General features: G+C 40.7%; 1 protein-coding gene across 1 annotated transcript in view; it reads left to right on the top strand.

Moving 5' to 3' along the window:
- Positions 1–17,630, top strand: part of LOC133533513 (uncharacterized) — a 223,122-nt gene that overhangs the window by 119,372 nt on the left and 86,120 nt on the right. The window contains exons 14-18 of the mRNA XM_061872494.1: positions 107–195; positions 1,610–1,727; positions 2,315–2,412; positions 3,041–3,182; positions 3,658–3,766. Coding sequence (XP_061728478.1) covers positions 107–195; positions 1,610–1,727; positions 2,315–2,412; positions 3,041–3,182; positions 3,658–3,766 — 556 coding nt within the window. The remainder of the gene's footprint in view (positions 1–106; positions 196–1,609; positions 1,728–2,314; positions 2,413–3,040; positions 3,183–3,657; positions 3,767–17,630) is intronic.

Here is a 17,630-nt window from a genome sequence, read left to right as displayed (position 1 = left end):
ATAGAGGCGTTTTCAGATATTTGTGAGCGCCATGGTTGCTCCGATATATCTGACGGCGACTGTACTAAGAAAACTATCACAGCTTAACATGACCTTTGTTTTACAGAGTCTACCAAATGCAGAGCAACTGCGGGAAAACGGGTCGGCGCTAGTATGCACATTCTGTTATCACTCGCTACTTAGTCAATGGAGAAGGTAAGTGTACTGAAGATCCCTTGCTAAGTTGGGAATTCGGCTTATACGATCTCTTAACGAGGTTAACGTTCCTTTGACTAGATTAACAACTCGGACACTTAGAGAAGACAATACAGGCCGGAAAGGGTAATTCGTGGACGAGTTTCGATCTCACTATCGATATCCTATAGCTGTTATTATAGTCCGTCATAAGGTAAAGCCCGACCAGAAATATATGACAAGGGGAATATATGTTATTCTCATATATAGGGTGACAGTTCGGTTTAGTATGTAATGTAAATGTAGTAATATTCCTCTAGATTTAAGACTGCTACCAGATAATTTATTTCAACGGAAACTCCGACATTGGCTCATTGATAAATGGTTTTATAAATTAAATGATTTTTTAAATAATTGATATACTTAGGTTAGAAGTTGACATTGTAAATTTGTATATTCTTTATGACTGTGATTTTATTTTAATTTAGTTGTAATGATATTAATTTTATTTTAATTCAATTAATTCATTTATTTCAAATTGTATATTTTAATTTGCATGCCACTAAAAATGGTGAATTGTGCTGATCCATGTTATTTTAAGTCCATCACATTGTACCTGACCATGATTCTAGCAAATAAAAACTTTTGAAACTTTGAAACTTTATGAAAAAATTAGTTCCAACAAAATTCCGCGTGGTGATATATTACTGGTCATGCTTTAACTCTGTTTCGACATCAAATGCCATACTTTGTCTTTGCTTTCTCGGCGCAGAGTAGCTAACTTACCGTAAGCGAACTCTAACCCGAGGTTTACAAAATATACACCCTACGCATTTAATAGCAGTTTATGTGACTGTAATATAATTAAACCCATTAAAATACGAGTGTGGGTTTATGAAACGAATGAAATGAGTTTCATAAAAGGATCACACAAGTATTTTAATGCCTAATTATGTAGATATGTTCTAAATTTGAATGTAATTAATTAAAATTACGATGCACCTGCAGATAAAGGTTTGTTAATATAGGCCGTTATTTTATCGTTTCTAAATATATAAATGGGAGGTTATGATATAGATGTAGATAAAACAAATGTGTCAGCGTTAATGTCAAGCGTGCATTTTGTGGCTGAGGCCTAAGTCCCATACCTTTAGTTGGCAACTATTTTGCCGACATGATATCGCTGGTGGGAGTTGAAGGGTTACAATAGCCCGGTCGGTGTAAATGTTAGATAATCGGGTCGGATGGGCGGGTCGATGGACGGCTGTGTATCAGGTGTCTGCGGTATTGCGAGGTGATGGACGAAAGTGGATTGTGATCTGTTTTTCCTAGTGTGTAATCCTATTTTATAATCTCAATTGTACAGTGCTTTGGTCTCGACTGTAATGCTGTATATTATGTTTGAAAAAAAAAAAATATGGCGTTGCGTCCGCAGGTACGAGGCGCTGGGCGGCGTGGGCGCGGAGCGGCGCGCGTACAACACGCACGACTACCACTGCCACCTGTGCGGCATCAAGACCTACCGGAAGCGCGTGCGCGCCTTACCCATTAAGGTTGGCTATTATACTTGTCATGCATCTTACAATTTATCACTTCATGATGTGCCAATCATTTCATTAAACGATCGGTTGGCCACAGCATGAAAAAGACTATCTGCTATGATTAACATCACCGTCAGTCACAAAAATCATACGGTGACTGCGGTGTTGGCGGTGTTGGCGGATGGCAGGGTCGTCATGTAAGGAAATTGATGTATTGCTCCAACGGGCTTTGTTTATAAATTGAAGTTTATTCTGTGACGTTTGTACGCATATGCTGTGGTGTATTATATACATATTCAATAATAAATTTATATTTAATAATAACTAAATTTAAATTCTAAATAACTAAATTTAAATTCTAAATTTAATAATAACTAAATTTAAATTCTAAATCTATTGTATAGTGGCACTATAATAACCATTTTAGAGAGATTTAGCATAACAGCGAATGCGCTACATACTCATTTTTCTTTAACTATATTTTTTTTATAGTTAAAATATATTTATTGAGATAACAATATACTAATGGATGTATATTGTTATCTCAATAAATATATTTTAACTATAAAATTCAATCTTAACATATGTTTTTGTTACAGGAATTCCCATTTTTAATGCAAAGGCGGACTGAAAATTCATTATTATTAGAAAACGGTGACTATGCCGTTGTATGTTTAGACTGTTATGAAAGTTTAAGGTGAGTTCGCGCAATTTAATAGTCAGTTAGTTATAATTTAGGTATGAATTCAGTTCAGCCAATTTGGGCCGAGTAATAAGCTAAATTTCATAAAATCCGACCCATGTGAAGGAACGTCGTTCGTGACCTTCAGGTCAACACTATGTCGTCAGGTGACAAGCAAAACTCACAAAATAAGTAAACAAAAATCAACGTCATTTTAGTAGTATTATGGTTCATTATGGCTATGAACTTGTGAGTTTTGCTTGTCACGTGACGATATATACAAACACTTACCCCCTTATTCATAAACGTGTACTAAAGTTACGATGCCGCTAATCATCGTTTGTCCCTTTCCGACGTATTAGTATGATGGAAAGGGACAAACGATGATTAACGGCGTCGTAACTTTAGCACACGTTTATGAATAAGGGAGTTAGTGGCTATATTGCCGTGCCGTCGAAAACTGACAGAAAATGTTCCCGGCACGCGCCGACTGAGCGCGGCAACGTTCAAACTATCATGCGTAGCATGTCTACCTCACACAGAAAGTCCATAGATTCAGATCCTTAGGAGGCGGGGGAGTGCAGTGCTGCTGAATATTGGACCAAGTACAACTGCCTCTCTATAAAAAATGTTTGTTTTGTAGAACACAAGCGCAAGACTACGAGCGGCGGGGCGTGCCGGTGGACAAGCGCGAGTACAACTGGCTGCAGCAGCCGCCGCCGCCCGAGGACAGCGCCGACGTCACCATCGCCAGGCTGCCCTCCGGCGACCGCTCCGACAAGCTGGTACCTTGCGCGACAGACTAGCATTTACAACTCCTGTGCAAACTTTCATACTTCCGCTCTAAATAAAATGTAAAGCGAAAGAGCTGATCGGAGCGGCAAATACTGCGATGAGTCCGGCTGTCAGTGTACTCGGCCAAGCTAACTTTGTCTGTAGATAAATTAGCTGAATTCAAAATTTGTATGGGAGATCGATTCTTCGCGCCTAAATCTTTCAAATATAGGGCCTTCTACGAACAAAGCTGGCTTGTTACGGAATAACAGATATATTTAACACGTGACTTTAGCTGACTATATCGGAATAGACTAGACCAGGGACATCGAGTGGGTTTGTCAATATTTTCCGACACCCGACAGTCCAAAATTATACGATCTACACACATTAACAAACCATATATTGAATATATTAAAACAACTCTCAACAATGTTGGAACCAACAATCGGAAAGTCGGAGTATAGAGTCGCATTTGTCGCACAGATGTCGCATCAGTCGCTGGTGGTGTCGCGCGGCGCCAAGCGCAACAGCCCCAAGCAGCCCGCGCCGCCGCCCGACCGCCGCCCGCCGCCCAAACCCGACAAGGACCAAGGTTAGTATTAGTACACCCAACACTACCCAATCTCACTACATTTATCACATTTACAGTACTTACGTGCCTATCTCGAAATTTTAAAGGCCATGTACATGTATTGTAAAACTTTGTACTATACGCGTGTGAATTTCCTACTTTTCGCACTTGTATCGTAATGTACTATTTCAACACATTTGATCATATCATTGAAGTTATTGAACCGCTTTTAGGTTCATTATCCAAGAAATTATTATATTAGAAACCCGCGTGCTTTTTTCATTATATTATCGCACTCGTCCGGTAATGTATTATAATCAAAAATGTCATTTTTTTTATTGTGCTTTTACTGTTTTAATAGTTAAAACGTCATTATTATATACATTTTGTTCTTTTCCTCGCAAGTGTTGAAAAATGTCGTATGAAACACGTGTGCATTGGTCATTACACACAACGGCTTTCTTATTGCAAACTCTCACGAAGCCTCCGTACGTGACTTCCTCAAAAACTTTTAATCCTATGATTGTAGCTGGACAGTCATATGACGAAACCCACGACGATATCCTTGGAGACACTTATTTTATTTGATTTAGATTTGGATTTAGATGAGACTGTTGCTGTGGAGTTAACTCGATGCGGCGGCGGGCTTGTCGCCAACATATACTCCCGGCGTTGAAGAGCTTGGGTCTTCAAGATCTTGTATGGGTAGAGGACAAATTGTATTGAAGGCCCGACGAATTACTCCTTTTTTCGTCCTTATGTCGGCTACTCTTGCAACGCCATCTCTGCCAGGCAGCACTTGAACGATGCGGCCAAGGAGCCACATAAGCGGCGGTAAGTTCTTGTCCTTGATTACCACCATGGTTCCGACGTCGAGGTTGCCCCTTGAGCTCTGCCATCATTAGAAAGTGGCGTAAGAGGACGTGAGTTTAAAATCGCTTCGATCTTTACTAAACACGTAGCCAATAACTCATAGGTGAGGTGTGTAAGACCTAGGGTTCGGTCGGCCAGTAGGCCATGAGTTATTGGCTACGTGTTTAGTAAAGATCGAAGCGATTTTAAACTCACGTCCTCTTACGCCACTTTCTAATGATCCATCTGATCTAACTTTTTTGAGTCCAGCTCATTTCTTGATTGGAAGGCCTCTCACGTCTTTGCCTTACCCTCAGCTCACTGATCAAAAGATTACCTCACTCCAAAGGTACCAGCGCATCGAGTTTCTGAAACAGCACTTCTGGAACAGGTTCTCCAACGAGTACGTTACTAGCTTGCAACAGAGAACGAAATGGCAGAGCTCAAGGGGCAACCTCGACGTCGGAACCATGGTGGTAATCAAGGACAAGAACTTACCGCCGCTTATGTGGCTCCTTGGCCGCATCGTTCAAGTGCTGCCTGGCAGAGATGGCGTTGCAAGAGTAGCCGACATAAGGACGAAAAAAGGAGTAATTCGTCGGGCCTTCAATACAATTTGTCCTCTACCCATACAAGATCTTGAAGACCCAAGCTCTTCAACGCCGGGAGTATATGTTGGCGACAAGCCCGCCGCCGCATCGAGTTAACTCCACAGCAACATATGGTCCTTCGAACCGGATACATTTGAGACAAGTATGGACAACCTGTTTTGCCAAGTTTCTTCCTCCGAGCGGCCAATAGTTAAGTTTTATAGTCGCTAGAAGTAATTGAGGAGGCGCGTGAAGTAGACGTAAGTGGAACATTTTAAAAAGCAGCCTTGCGAGATGATGCTTACTACAGAGGACTATAGGATGCTTTGTGCCATAGTCATAGAATGAGTTGACGAGTCGACCCCCGACTCTAATAAGCCCTGAATCAAAAAATGGTGACAGCGAACTAAGCCGGCTTTTCCTTGGCAATGGTTTCCCTGTTTTAAGAAGTTCGTACTCGTTAGGAAAAGAGTCTTGTTGGGACCTACGAAGAAGTAGAACTGAAGCCGATTCTAGCTCAACTAATGTAAGACCACCGGTTTTCTTAGTATTTTCTTTTTTACAATTGTGGATGAATCTAAGAATATACGCTATTATCCGGTTCGAAGGACCATATGTTGCGTCTAGTGCCTAATTCGTATAGTTTTATTCAGCAGTCTAGATATCCTGGATTCGACATACTACACGAATTAGGCACTAGACGCAACAGAGACCATTTACATTTTCGTGCCACTAAAGATTGGCTTGTATGAATAAAGTTATTGTGCTCCCCATACACGGTATTAATCGCCTGACAAGATATGTAAGAGATGTGATGACGATAATCCATTACGAAATAATCAGTCGGATAAAAATCACATTTCTCTATGCATGTAATAAAAATAATGGTATAAATCAATGTAAAAGCAGAACGAAAATACCTTAGCATCTCAATCCAATATATCCTATAGTGTCAATACTCCCGGGTTACACTCGCAAGTTATTAGCGTCGCAGTTCCCGAGTTATAAGCGCTCATTTTTCAGCGGGGGTAACCACCTGTGGAGGGCTAAGTGCCTCCCAAGACGTGGCCAAAGAGGAGACATGTTGCGAACATGCCCGGTTACTGCCTAAGGGCACTGTGCCTCAGTGAGGAAGATAATTACTCGCTCTCAGATTAAAAGAAAAAGCCATAGGTACTTTGGAAGAGGAAGAAAGAAACTTATTGCAGATTTATCTGGCCAGTCACCATAATCACAAGGCCATTTGCCGAATCCCGAGCCGATATTGATTTGACGAAAGTCAGGTTGACAACGCGAAGGTGAATTAGGGAGCCTAATTGGCCGTTTAGTGTCAGGTCAGCAGGTAAAGTATCCATATTACTGCCACTTTACTTCAGTCTGACAAATAGACGCCATATTATACAGTCTCTTCTCACAAGACAAATAGGCCCGTACAGATGTGGTAAGTCTCTTCGAGGTATAGCGAGTTGCAAATTTGCATGGGCACATCATGAACGCATTCATTCATAAAGTGGCTTATAAAGGAGTAAGGTGCAAAAGTGTAAATATATTTTTGCCGTCGACTGTACATCAACACTCATATCTACTATAGTGTTTTTCTAACAGGAAGGATACGCTGATAGATGTCATCTCCATAAAATTTATGACATAAAAACGCCAAATCTCGCAAAATTGTACTGAGATGATATCTATCAGCGTATCCTTCCTGTTTGAAAAATACTATAATGGGCCCCATTTGCCACGCCGTCGCTTCTGCGTTCCCTCATCTCCCGCCCCCACGGGGTAACTCGATACCGGCGTAAGTGCAGTGCGGTATCCGTGTCGCCCCCGCGGAAACCCTACCAGCCCGCAAATGGCCGTGCGAGCCCTATTGATTGGAGTAAAGGCGTGTTTGTCGTTTGTAACCTTTACCCCTGTGTTGGGGAATCTTAGTGGGTTTTGGGACGATTAGGAGCTATTATTAACAATGTAGGGATTTGTCATGATGATTTGTAGTTATTAGCTGAGCTGTAGACCTCGCGAGTCTGTCTTAGAGCTTTAAACTGAATAAATGTATGGCTATGCCTTTTTGAAACATTAAAAAAAAAAAAACTTTTTCTACCTAGCTTTATACCTAGCTACCCGGCCTTTGCCAGGATCCGCTTTCCTACTTGCCTTCCACTTTGCACGATCCTGGGCGTTTTCTCGTGAGAGTCCGTTTACTCTCATATCCGCTTTCACGACATCGACACGATATGGCCTTTTACATTGATTCGCGACAAACGTGGCCGAACTAAGAGAATCGGTTGAGAAACTACATTTATATAACAGCCGGACAGACATACGCACGAAAGCTTTTTTACTCAAACTGAAACGGAGGCTTCCCGCTCGCACGGTCAATGATTTTATATTATTATCTAATACGCAATTCTTGATATTTACGCATACGTTCTCTTTGAGATGAATACAACACGGTTTCTACATTTAGTCCATCCATGTTGACTTTGGCTTCGGCTGGGGCGCGGCAAAAATGAGCTTCCGTCGCGAATGCTGTGACCAAATCATAGCGTAAGACACATGATGTAAATAATATGATTTTTAAACTGTGTGAGCTGAGCAATAGAATATTGTATTGTTTGCCATGTTATAATCGCTATTTACGATATCAAATCTTCAGAGACTCTTAAATAGTATTTTATGCAACAGTTGTATAAGAAGGGTCAAAAAAGGCGAGTGGCGTGAGTTACAATGTGAGCCGGAGCCGAAGGCGTAGGCGAACATTGTAAAGGAATACGCCACGAGAATTTTTTGACCTACTTATACAACGTTGCATACAATATTTTTCCTACGAGTCAACAAAAATAAATCTTAATTTAGGTAAACAAATTACAGCAAAAGTATATAGCCAAGACGCGCCCGGCCCGCCCCGGGCCGCGGCCGGCCGGTCGGCGACACCTCCTCGTAACTCATGAGGCCCTGGTACTTGCTACTTGCTAAATTAATTTTTTGGACAGTTTTTTCACAATTTTGGCCACCGTAGCCTACGGAGACTAACAAGCAACGCTAAGCGGTCTTCGTAGTCTATGGGTGTTGCTATATTACGGGTGTCACATGCGTGTTTCTGACTTATGAAGTAATTATTTTTACTATGCAACCAAATGAATATTTTGTAAGTTGGCATCAATGCACTTAGTTTAAAACCGTATTCTTTTGGTTTTGTTAGGTTGGTAGCCATTAATCGCAGTAACGTTATAGCGTATAAAAGCACAAGAGCTTTTATGAGGAATAGACAATATAGACTTTTCTTGAAATCTTTTATGGATGTTCTTATATTCGTGTTAATGAATGCATAAATGACAGATAACAGTAGAGGAGTAGGAAAAATCCTAAACATACCTGATGATGTTCCTAGCGTTGTCTCGTTTTTTGTCATGGCTCACTTGGGCAGTTTGGGGCCCGCTCGGCGACCTAATCCCTCTTGGGACTGGCACTAGTTTTTTACGAAAACGGCTGCCATCTGATCTTCCAATCCAGCGAGAAGCTAGAAGCATATTGGGATTAGTCCGGTTTCGTCACGATGATTTCCTACACTGAAAAGCGACTGGTAATAAATATCATATCAAATATCCACAGTCAAGTGTAAAAATATGTGCTTATGTCCGCGAATTAAGAACTATGCGACATATTATTGAGCTTTTTACACTTGACTATACAAATTATCGTACGTATGTTCCAGGAAACTGATTGGCACAAACAGGAACTATATACACAAAGTATCTTCAATTTGCGAATCTATTTCAATTTATATAATCGGTACATAGATCCCACGAAACCAATAACAGGATATGAAGCACCCAGTTCGCCAAACAATCCTAAAGCTCCAATATCGAATAACAATTCCGACCTCCGATACAAATTCAATCGAACATTGCTTTTTGCGAATCAAATTTAATATTTATACACCGAAATCAAATATGCAAAATGCCGTTCTAGCTCGTAACGATCGTTGAGAAACAGTTTATAAAAACAAACTCTGTTTATACTGCTTTAGGGTCTAGTTTTGGGTGTCGCGTGAATAGTTGTTGTGACGTTTGGGAGTCGATGGATAGATTTGATGAGAGGATGCGAGTATCTGAATGTATCGCGTTTCGCTACATATTGGTGCGGATCGATTGTGATTATGTGCGCGAGATGGGAGAGACTAGCGATTTCATAAATGAATATTTGTAAACATTTTGATGTTATGACGACCGGTCTGGCCTAGTGGGTATTGACCCTGCCTATGAAGCCAATGGTCCTGGGTTCGAATCCCGGTAAGGGCATTTATTTGTGTGATGAGCACAGATATTCGTTCCTGAGTCATGGGTGTTTTCTATGTATTTAAGTATTTGTATATTACATATATCGTTGTCTGAGTACCCATAACACAAGCCTTCTTGAGCTTACTGTGGGACTTAGTCAATCTGTGTACGAATGTCCTATAATATTTATTTATTTATAATATTTATTTTGATATCATTACTATCTGCCTAAATATAGATATATTTATAAGGTAAATAATGGAGCATTAGGTTTAGAATAGGTGCATTTTCTGAGAGAACTTTCAACGCTGCTATCATTCTAACGACGACCGGTCTGTCCTTGTGAGTAGTGATCCCTATGAAGCCGATGGTCCCGGATCCGAACCCCGGTAAGGGCATTTATTTGTGTGATGAACACAGATATTTGTTCCTTAGTCATGGGTGTTTTCTTTGTGTATAAGTATACATATCGTCGCCTAGTACCCATAGTACAAACTGTGCTTAGTTTGGGGCTAGGTTGATCTGTGTAAGATTGTCCCCAAATTTATTCTATGTTTAGTTTTGGTTACGTATGGCTAAAGCTAGAAAATACAATATTGCTACTTGCAGCTTTTCTAACCAAAATTCTGTTAAAAAAAGAAAAAAAATAGTAACTTAGCTTAATGCAACCCCGGTGTAATCTTGCCGCAGGCATCTATTCATAATTTGGCCACTTTTGATCAGGCGGAGATTATGCATTTTTGCCACTGCTGGTCAGCTGAATATTATCAGCGCGTGATGATATTTCGACAGGAGTGAGCGCACGCGCTGATCTTGTTAATAAAATAATATAACCATTATTACAATTTCATTATCAGTCTAAGTCTACCCTCCAACGGTACCCTTTTACTCACTCAGCGTCAAAAGTAGTATAAAAACCTAGTCATATCCGCCTAAGACTGCAACAAAGACCGCGCGACGGAAGCGAGTGACGCCGATGGCTGCGTCCGATATCGGAATTGATTCGTGTCACAGTTTATTGTGCTCGCTTTGTGCTCCCGCCACAACTATATTTATCATATTCATATATACGAGTAACTCGACTACGGCAGCTACAGTTATGGCTGGCAAAATTTAAAAACAGGCTTGAAACAAACTGGATTGTTGAATGGAAAGGGAAGAAATTTTTTTTTTTTTTTAAGTTAATTTAGGGAGAAGATATCTGGTAAGATGATGGAGAGATGACGGCAGCTTAAACGCTCCATCGAACATTTTGAAGATCTTTCGAAGAACGTTCAGAAGTAGCTTACATATTAAGGATTTATAGTGCTATATCTAACCAGGTTATACAACCTACCTAATCTGACCCCACATACTTCCGTATACATTACACAACCTTACTCTGTTGCTCGCTTATTTGCCACGCAAAGGGATTATCGGAAAGCCGTTTTGCGGCGACAGTGGCTCGGACAAAGGGAGGATTGTCAAGGGATCCGCGGCGACGGGGTGAAAGCTCGGCTGATATGTCTATTGATGGGATATTGCTTTGTTACGACAACCTAATAAGTTTTCAGGGCTAAGTATCGAGAATGGATAAATAGAACATTGCTTGCTAGCAGATGCATTGATACACTGATTGAATTCGATTTCAATATTAACTTTGAGCCTACATTTGTCCTGCCCATAGGACATAGAGCAAGCGCCCTTATTTACGTGAACATCTGGCATCGCTTCATGGTAGGTATTCAACAAATACGCACGAAGCGTTTTGCTTCAACATTCCTAATGCGAACTGCCAAGGAGTGGAATGACCTGCCCGAGTCTGTGTTTCCGCATCAGACAATCTGGGTCTCTTCAAGGAAAGAGTAAATAGGTATCTCGTAGGTAAGCGTGCACCGCATCATCACTTACTATCAGGGGAGATTGTGGTCAAACGTTTGCCTGTCCTATATAAAAAAACGTACGTGGTAAATAGCTCAAATAAAAAATACGTGAAGGTAGGAGGTTTGAAATGCAGGCCCATGTAGTGTGCACTGTAAGTTACACACACCTTCACATAATCTATCTATATATTCCGTAGGTTAAGAATCATATATCAGAATTAAACCAAACTTTCAACCAAAATTTGTATCTATTAACGCCACATCTTACATGGCGACCCTGCCATTGCGGCTTAGCCGCGCCGCGCCAGCCAGTGAAGGTTGAGAAGAAAAATAAAAATTAAACATAGGTATTAAAAGGACATTTATTATGATGTGGATTTAAAGGTAATTTTAACTAAAATTCGTTATTTAGATTGTCGTCAATGTTCATATTCTGTCATTGCCCGTGACAATAAACTTTAAAAGGGAACGAATAATTAGCTGTGCACGAAAATTTCAAGTTATTTTTTTACGGTACGACATCAGGCAAAGCTACGTTAATTAAAGTCTGGCATCGAAATAACCAGACTGTTTAACGCGACACTCCTGCAGCCCCTACCCTTGCGTGCATCAGAACAATACTGCTAGAAAAAAGAAGCATTGATATTGAAACACCTATAAAGTTACTCTCATTTAGACCAATGTCGTCCCATCACTTTAATCATTGTGTATTAATATGACCTCACGCCTTGTAACAACGTCTGGTGATCAGAGTTCACACGATTGCTGGTTTGTGTAAGACAAAGCGCACTGTAAACGAAAATAATAACAGTCTAGGGTATAAAGGCTCCGATTGAATGCGCTGACTTTTTCCTCGTCGCCACGGGAACATTAATTGGCGCCCAACGTGGGGCCACTCGCCTTTTGGATTATTTCTATTGTTTGTTTTATTGACACTGCTTTTCTGTGATGCCTGTTTGCAGTTTAAATAATTGATTAAGACTGATGTAGTAACTGATTAAGTTCATTTTAAATACATGTAAATGAAACTTAGCTGATAAATAAGATGACATTTTCTTGATACATTCTAATATGAATCCATACATTCCAATATGAATGTCATTATTAATGGTTCCAAACACACACCAGGTTCAGGTGTACCTAAATATCGAAATGGTAATTAAAGAGTAGATTAATAATTTAATTAGTGATTGTACTCGCAGTGCACAGCGAAATATTTCATTCATCATTGTTTATCGAGACCACTATCACCCTTCCACCCGTTCAAGCCAATGTATTTTCATTTCTACTGTTACAGTCACTACGCAACAGGCATAATAATTTGACACATAACAACATTAGCGAAAACACTTTGCGGGTTCACTGGACTCTAGCTAAAATACCTAATCACTTCTTCTTCGGTGTTGTAGCTGCTAACTCTCTCACGCGCCCCATCTATTCTGCGACGACGATACGTCTTGAGATGGATACGGCGCGAGACGTAGCATACTAATGGGCCTATTTACTTAATTGCCTATTGGATTGTTACGTATGGTCGGATTTAGTATGCTGCGGTAATGGGGGAATCACTTGTTTATGGAACAATAAATATTAAGAAAATGGGGTCTCATTATTCTTGATTATATCTTTCAAGAGGGCGGAAAGGTTCTCGCGTCTTTGACTTAAACTTCGAGGCGAAATTTTCTCATTCTTTGGTCCGTCATAATATTACCCTAAATGTATGATATTAGTCCATAAACTGACTTGATAAATTCAAGCCGTGGTCTACCTCGCTCTTGTCTAAGTTATTTTTTTCAAAAACTCATTTCCCTTTACCATTTGCACGGCATGCAACTGGCATCCAATCAAACTTTCCCAAAAAAAAAACACGTACCACAGACACGTTACTTTATGAACACCCAACTCGCATCGCAAACAAACAAGTAAGTGGAAACCGCTAGGATATTAGTTGGCCGGCATTCGCGCCGCGTGCGACGGTGGGTAATCGAGTTTGTCGACTCTTTGTACTCGAGCTGAGCAATTGCTGGCATATTATTCCATCGATAGCCAGTAAAACAGATCTCCAAACACGTATATTTGTTACGGATCATGTGCCTCGCTTATACTGGCTGTCTTCTTAGTCTCGAGTGCTTGAGAAGCTTCTGGAATAATTTCGCTTGCGGAATGGCAGGCGTTCGAGGGGTGAGCGGTACTCGATTTGACTAGTGTTTGGGAGATATTTAGCTTTTTATTGTAAGTATGTTTAGATGTTTTTTTTTAAACTATCTTCTTGGATATATTCGTTAGAATCTGAACACATAGTGTCATACAAATCTGGCCTACGGAAGTTGAAAGTGTCTGATTTGTAAAAGCCGTGTGGTGTGCTTCTGTTTACATTAAACCAGATTTTGGTTCATCAATTCCTGGACAATTGCTATGAAATACCCCGCAGATTCATGTCTTGTACATTTTTTTATAGGGAAATTCTTCCACAAATGGACTTATTCCCACGGTAAGCCAAGAAGGCTTATAGGCATTGACATCCGAAACGTTAAGAAGCGCAACGTCACACACCCCAAATGCACTTGTCATGGATTTTCACGGACACTTGAACCCTTGCTTGCGCAACCCTAGGTGTCCTCCTGTAGAGGACGTGTCTGGATTAGTTCAGCTGCACCCGCGTCGTAAAACTTATAGACGGGACGTGCCAACAGATTTTATTAAACCAATTCCCACTGAGAGGTGCAAGTTTTGTCCTTTATATTTGCACTACAATTTATCGTTACCTCGAAAGTTTTATTTCAAATATTCAGTTTGCTTGCAGACACCATTTCGACTGTGCACTAGTTGTAGTTTGTAAGCATTTATTTTGGTACAGTTCGTGGGAGGAACGCTCGATAGGACCGAAAAGTTTTCGAATACGGACACATGTTAGAAAACAGCTGGGTAGGCTTCCCACTAAAATCGATTCCAGCATTATATACGATCTGGCAAGAGAGTCCACTACATGAGAAAGGCAAATCACAAATTTTGGCTATGCTACTGAGCATAGGTGGTCTCACCTTGCACCTTAGTGGTCTGGTCATTGTTGCTCAAACCTCCCAACAGGTTTAGGCAATGATATTATAACATTTATAACTATAGATATAGCTTAGCCTAAAGCGCTTAGCATACTGGATCCGATTCGCACGTCGCTCCAACGTGCGAATCGGATCCAGCGTGCTAAGCGCCTAAGGTAACAATGCTTTCAACGTTGCGGCAACCCACGCACACAATATATTTATTATTGACGTATGTCTACATAGTGCATACGCAAAAGGCGTAAATGAGACGGCATAATTAAAAGAATAACCTAAGTAAAAACGAGACGACTAGTGTTTGTCACTTGCACGTCATAATTAAAGTCCAAAGACAGAGCAAACTGTACAATCGTCACAAGTTAAGTGCTTCAACTTTGGAACGCGTATAACTTATTTATTTATTTAAACTTTATTGCACAAAATATATACAATAATGTACAAATGGCGGACTTCATGCCAAATGGCATTCTCTACCAGTCAACCATAGGGCCAAACAGAGACACAATTGATGCAGAGAGAGAGAGAGAGAGAGAAAAAAGTCAATGAATTAAAAAGAAAAGCAAACTAATATATTTATAAACTACATATATATCATATAAATACAAAAATACATATATACTATAAATATAATATTGATGAATATTATTTGAACTCTTGTTTTAGCAAATGCTTACGTAACATCCGCTTGAAAGAAAACTTACTTGGAGCTTGTCGTATGTTTAGAGGGAGTGAATTCCAAAGACGACTAGCCTGGAGCTTGTCGTATGTTTAGAGGGAGTGAATTCCAAAGACGACTAGCCTGGAGCTTGTCGTATGTTTAGAGGGAGTGAATTCCAAAGACGACTAGCCTGGAGCTTGTCGTATGTTTAGAGGGAGTGAATTCCAAAGACGACTAGCCTGGAGCTTGTCGTATGTTTAGAGGGAGTGAATTCCAAAGACGACTAGCCTGGAGCTTGTCGTATGTTTAGAGGGAGTGAATTCCAAAGACGACTAGCCTGGACGGCGAAAGAATTGGTCATAAATCCAGTGCGGTGAGACCGGTATGTTCAGTTTGAGAATGCGGGAGATACGCAAACAGTATCCTAGACGAGGAGCATTGAATACGAATTTACTTTACTTTACTTATCTATAGTTATATTATCATTAAGTTTAGGATTATTCATTTCTCGACTATATGTTATAAATCGACACACAACTTATTGTGGCGATCCTAGGAGAGAGGAGTGATTGTGCCCAATAGTTCCGCATCTTTTGCGTGTGCTGACTAATATGTTATTATCTCGACAGCTTTGAAACATGATATATATCGACAGTAACCCACACGATATCCTAAAAGTGTATCTCTGAACACATCGCACCCTAACAAGAGCATCAAAGCTCGAGCAGCGAGGGTAGCCTCGCATGTTTTCCATTCCTTTGTGCTCGAGAGCTCTCAGCTGCGATACCACTCCGCCGCCCTTTGTCTTGCGACGGTGACGAGTAAGCAAAGTCCAGACGAGACAACGTGTAGGGCTGGCACTGATTTCTAGATACAGTTTTGACGTTGATATAACTTTGCATTTTATTAAGAATATTTAATACTACAGCTTATCAGTTATATGAAGGTAGCCAAAATATTTGTTTGTCGCTTTTATAATAATAGAAAGGGCGATTAACGCACTATAAAAATTAAGCCAAAATGGCTAAGCTTAAATAACTTTACTACGACTACCCATCCCTCTAGTATTTTGGCCTGAGGTGATAGTAATTTAGAGACTATTTAAGAAACCAAGACGCTGGAGCCCTAATATACAATAGCTTATTCTCTAAATACTTTAAAACATCTGTGAATGCAGTCATTAAATAAGGAAGCAAATTTAAACTTCTGGAAACCATTGCGGTTATTGCATTATTTTGATGATATAATTTCAGTGTAAATTATTTCCTTCCAATTTACCCCAAGCAATAACACGGTCCCGCGTATGGGCGCCAACTGTAACCTCTTTGACTTTATCGCACGCCAACGCTTTCGCGCGCCGTATGCAACAAGCTCTACTGCCCGTCCTGCGCATGCTCGGATCGGAGTGCTATTTGTCGGCGGCTCACACCCTGAGCCGGCACAAGTGGGGAGGCTGGGGCGGTTTGGCTTTTGCGGGGAATTAATATGGTTACGGATGGTGTCGATAGTGCGATCGAGTGAAGGGTGAAGTACTGAGTCAGGAATTCGTGGAGGAACCAAGCGCTCAAAATTGCGGCCGCGATCAATTAAATAGTGCTATTGACGGAAAGAGAAGGCGTTAACACTCAACACTAAAAAATACTTATGTGACATGCTTAAGCAGCTCTACAATGAGTATCGCAGATTTTTTTATGATATCAGAGAAATTCAAATATTATTTTTGGTGGCTGAGGGTGTCGAAGGATAATGAATTGATGATGATAATATTCAATATATTTTCAGCCCCAAAAATACGTAACCAAATCTAACTTCAACCTCACTCAAAAACATCTTAACACCAATTTTGTCACCACAGATGAAGTAAAGCCTGCACCGCGTACCGCGAACATTCATTTAATTTCCGTAATCAATATCTTGCTCAGACCACATAAGTGCCATTTCCCCATTCGTCTGTTTCTTATTAGCATTCGTCACTTGTTCAGCGTACCCCACATGTACTTGTATCGTCGCTGGGACACCCCCCGGTTGTTTATTTTTACCTCCCCCCGCGAACATATTGTCCCCGGCGCCGAGCTTTAAATAATCGCGCGCCACTACACGGCACGGTTTTCTATTTAGGAGCGTGTAATATGGCTTCGTGATCGTAGTTAGATAGGTGTCTTATAGAGCGTGGTTATAAGTAATTACAAATTCTCATTTGGGGAAGGGTAAATTAGTACTAGCTTACGAATTAGTAGCTTATTTACAGTGGTTGGATTTCATATTAAAATGAGGCACAGTAGGACTTGGACCGTCGTCTTGCGTAGGTGCGCTATGCTTGGAAATGTCCTTGACCACATCCACTTGACTCTATTCTAGCAAATAAATTATTTGATTTGGATGTTGTAACTTGCCACCGGCTCCGTTCATTTACCGCCGGGTGCCGACGAATGTCATCACGTCCGGTCGGCTTCATTGCGTAACAACCTTTTATCGCCACGTGTAATCTACCTCCAGGTTATACCAGTCGGACTAAGGACAGGCACGCTTGACTGCGTCGCAACGCATCGCCGATGGGCGTGCGGTGCCCGTTTGTTCGATGTAC

The sequence above is a fragment of the Cydia pomonella genome, unplaced genomic scaffold (genome assembly GCF_033807575.1).
Source record: "Cydia pomonella isolate Wapato2018A unplaced genomic scaffold, ilCydPomo1 PGA_scaffold_173, whole genome shotgun sequence".
NCBI classification, from domain to species: Eukaryota; Metazoa; Arthropoda; class Insecta; order Lepidoptera; family Tortricidae; genus Cydia; species Cydia pomonella.
This window is presented reverse-complemented; position numbering and strand designations above follow the sequence as displayed.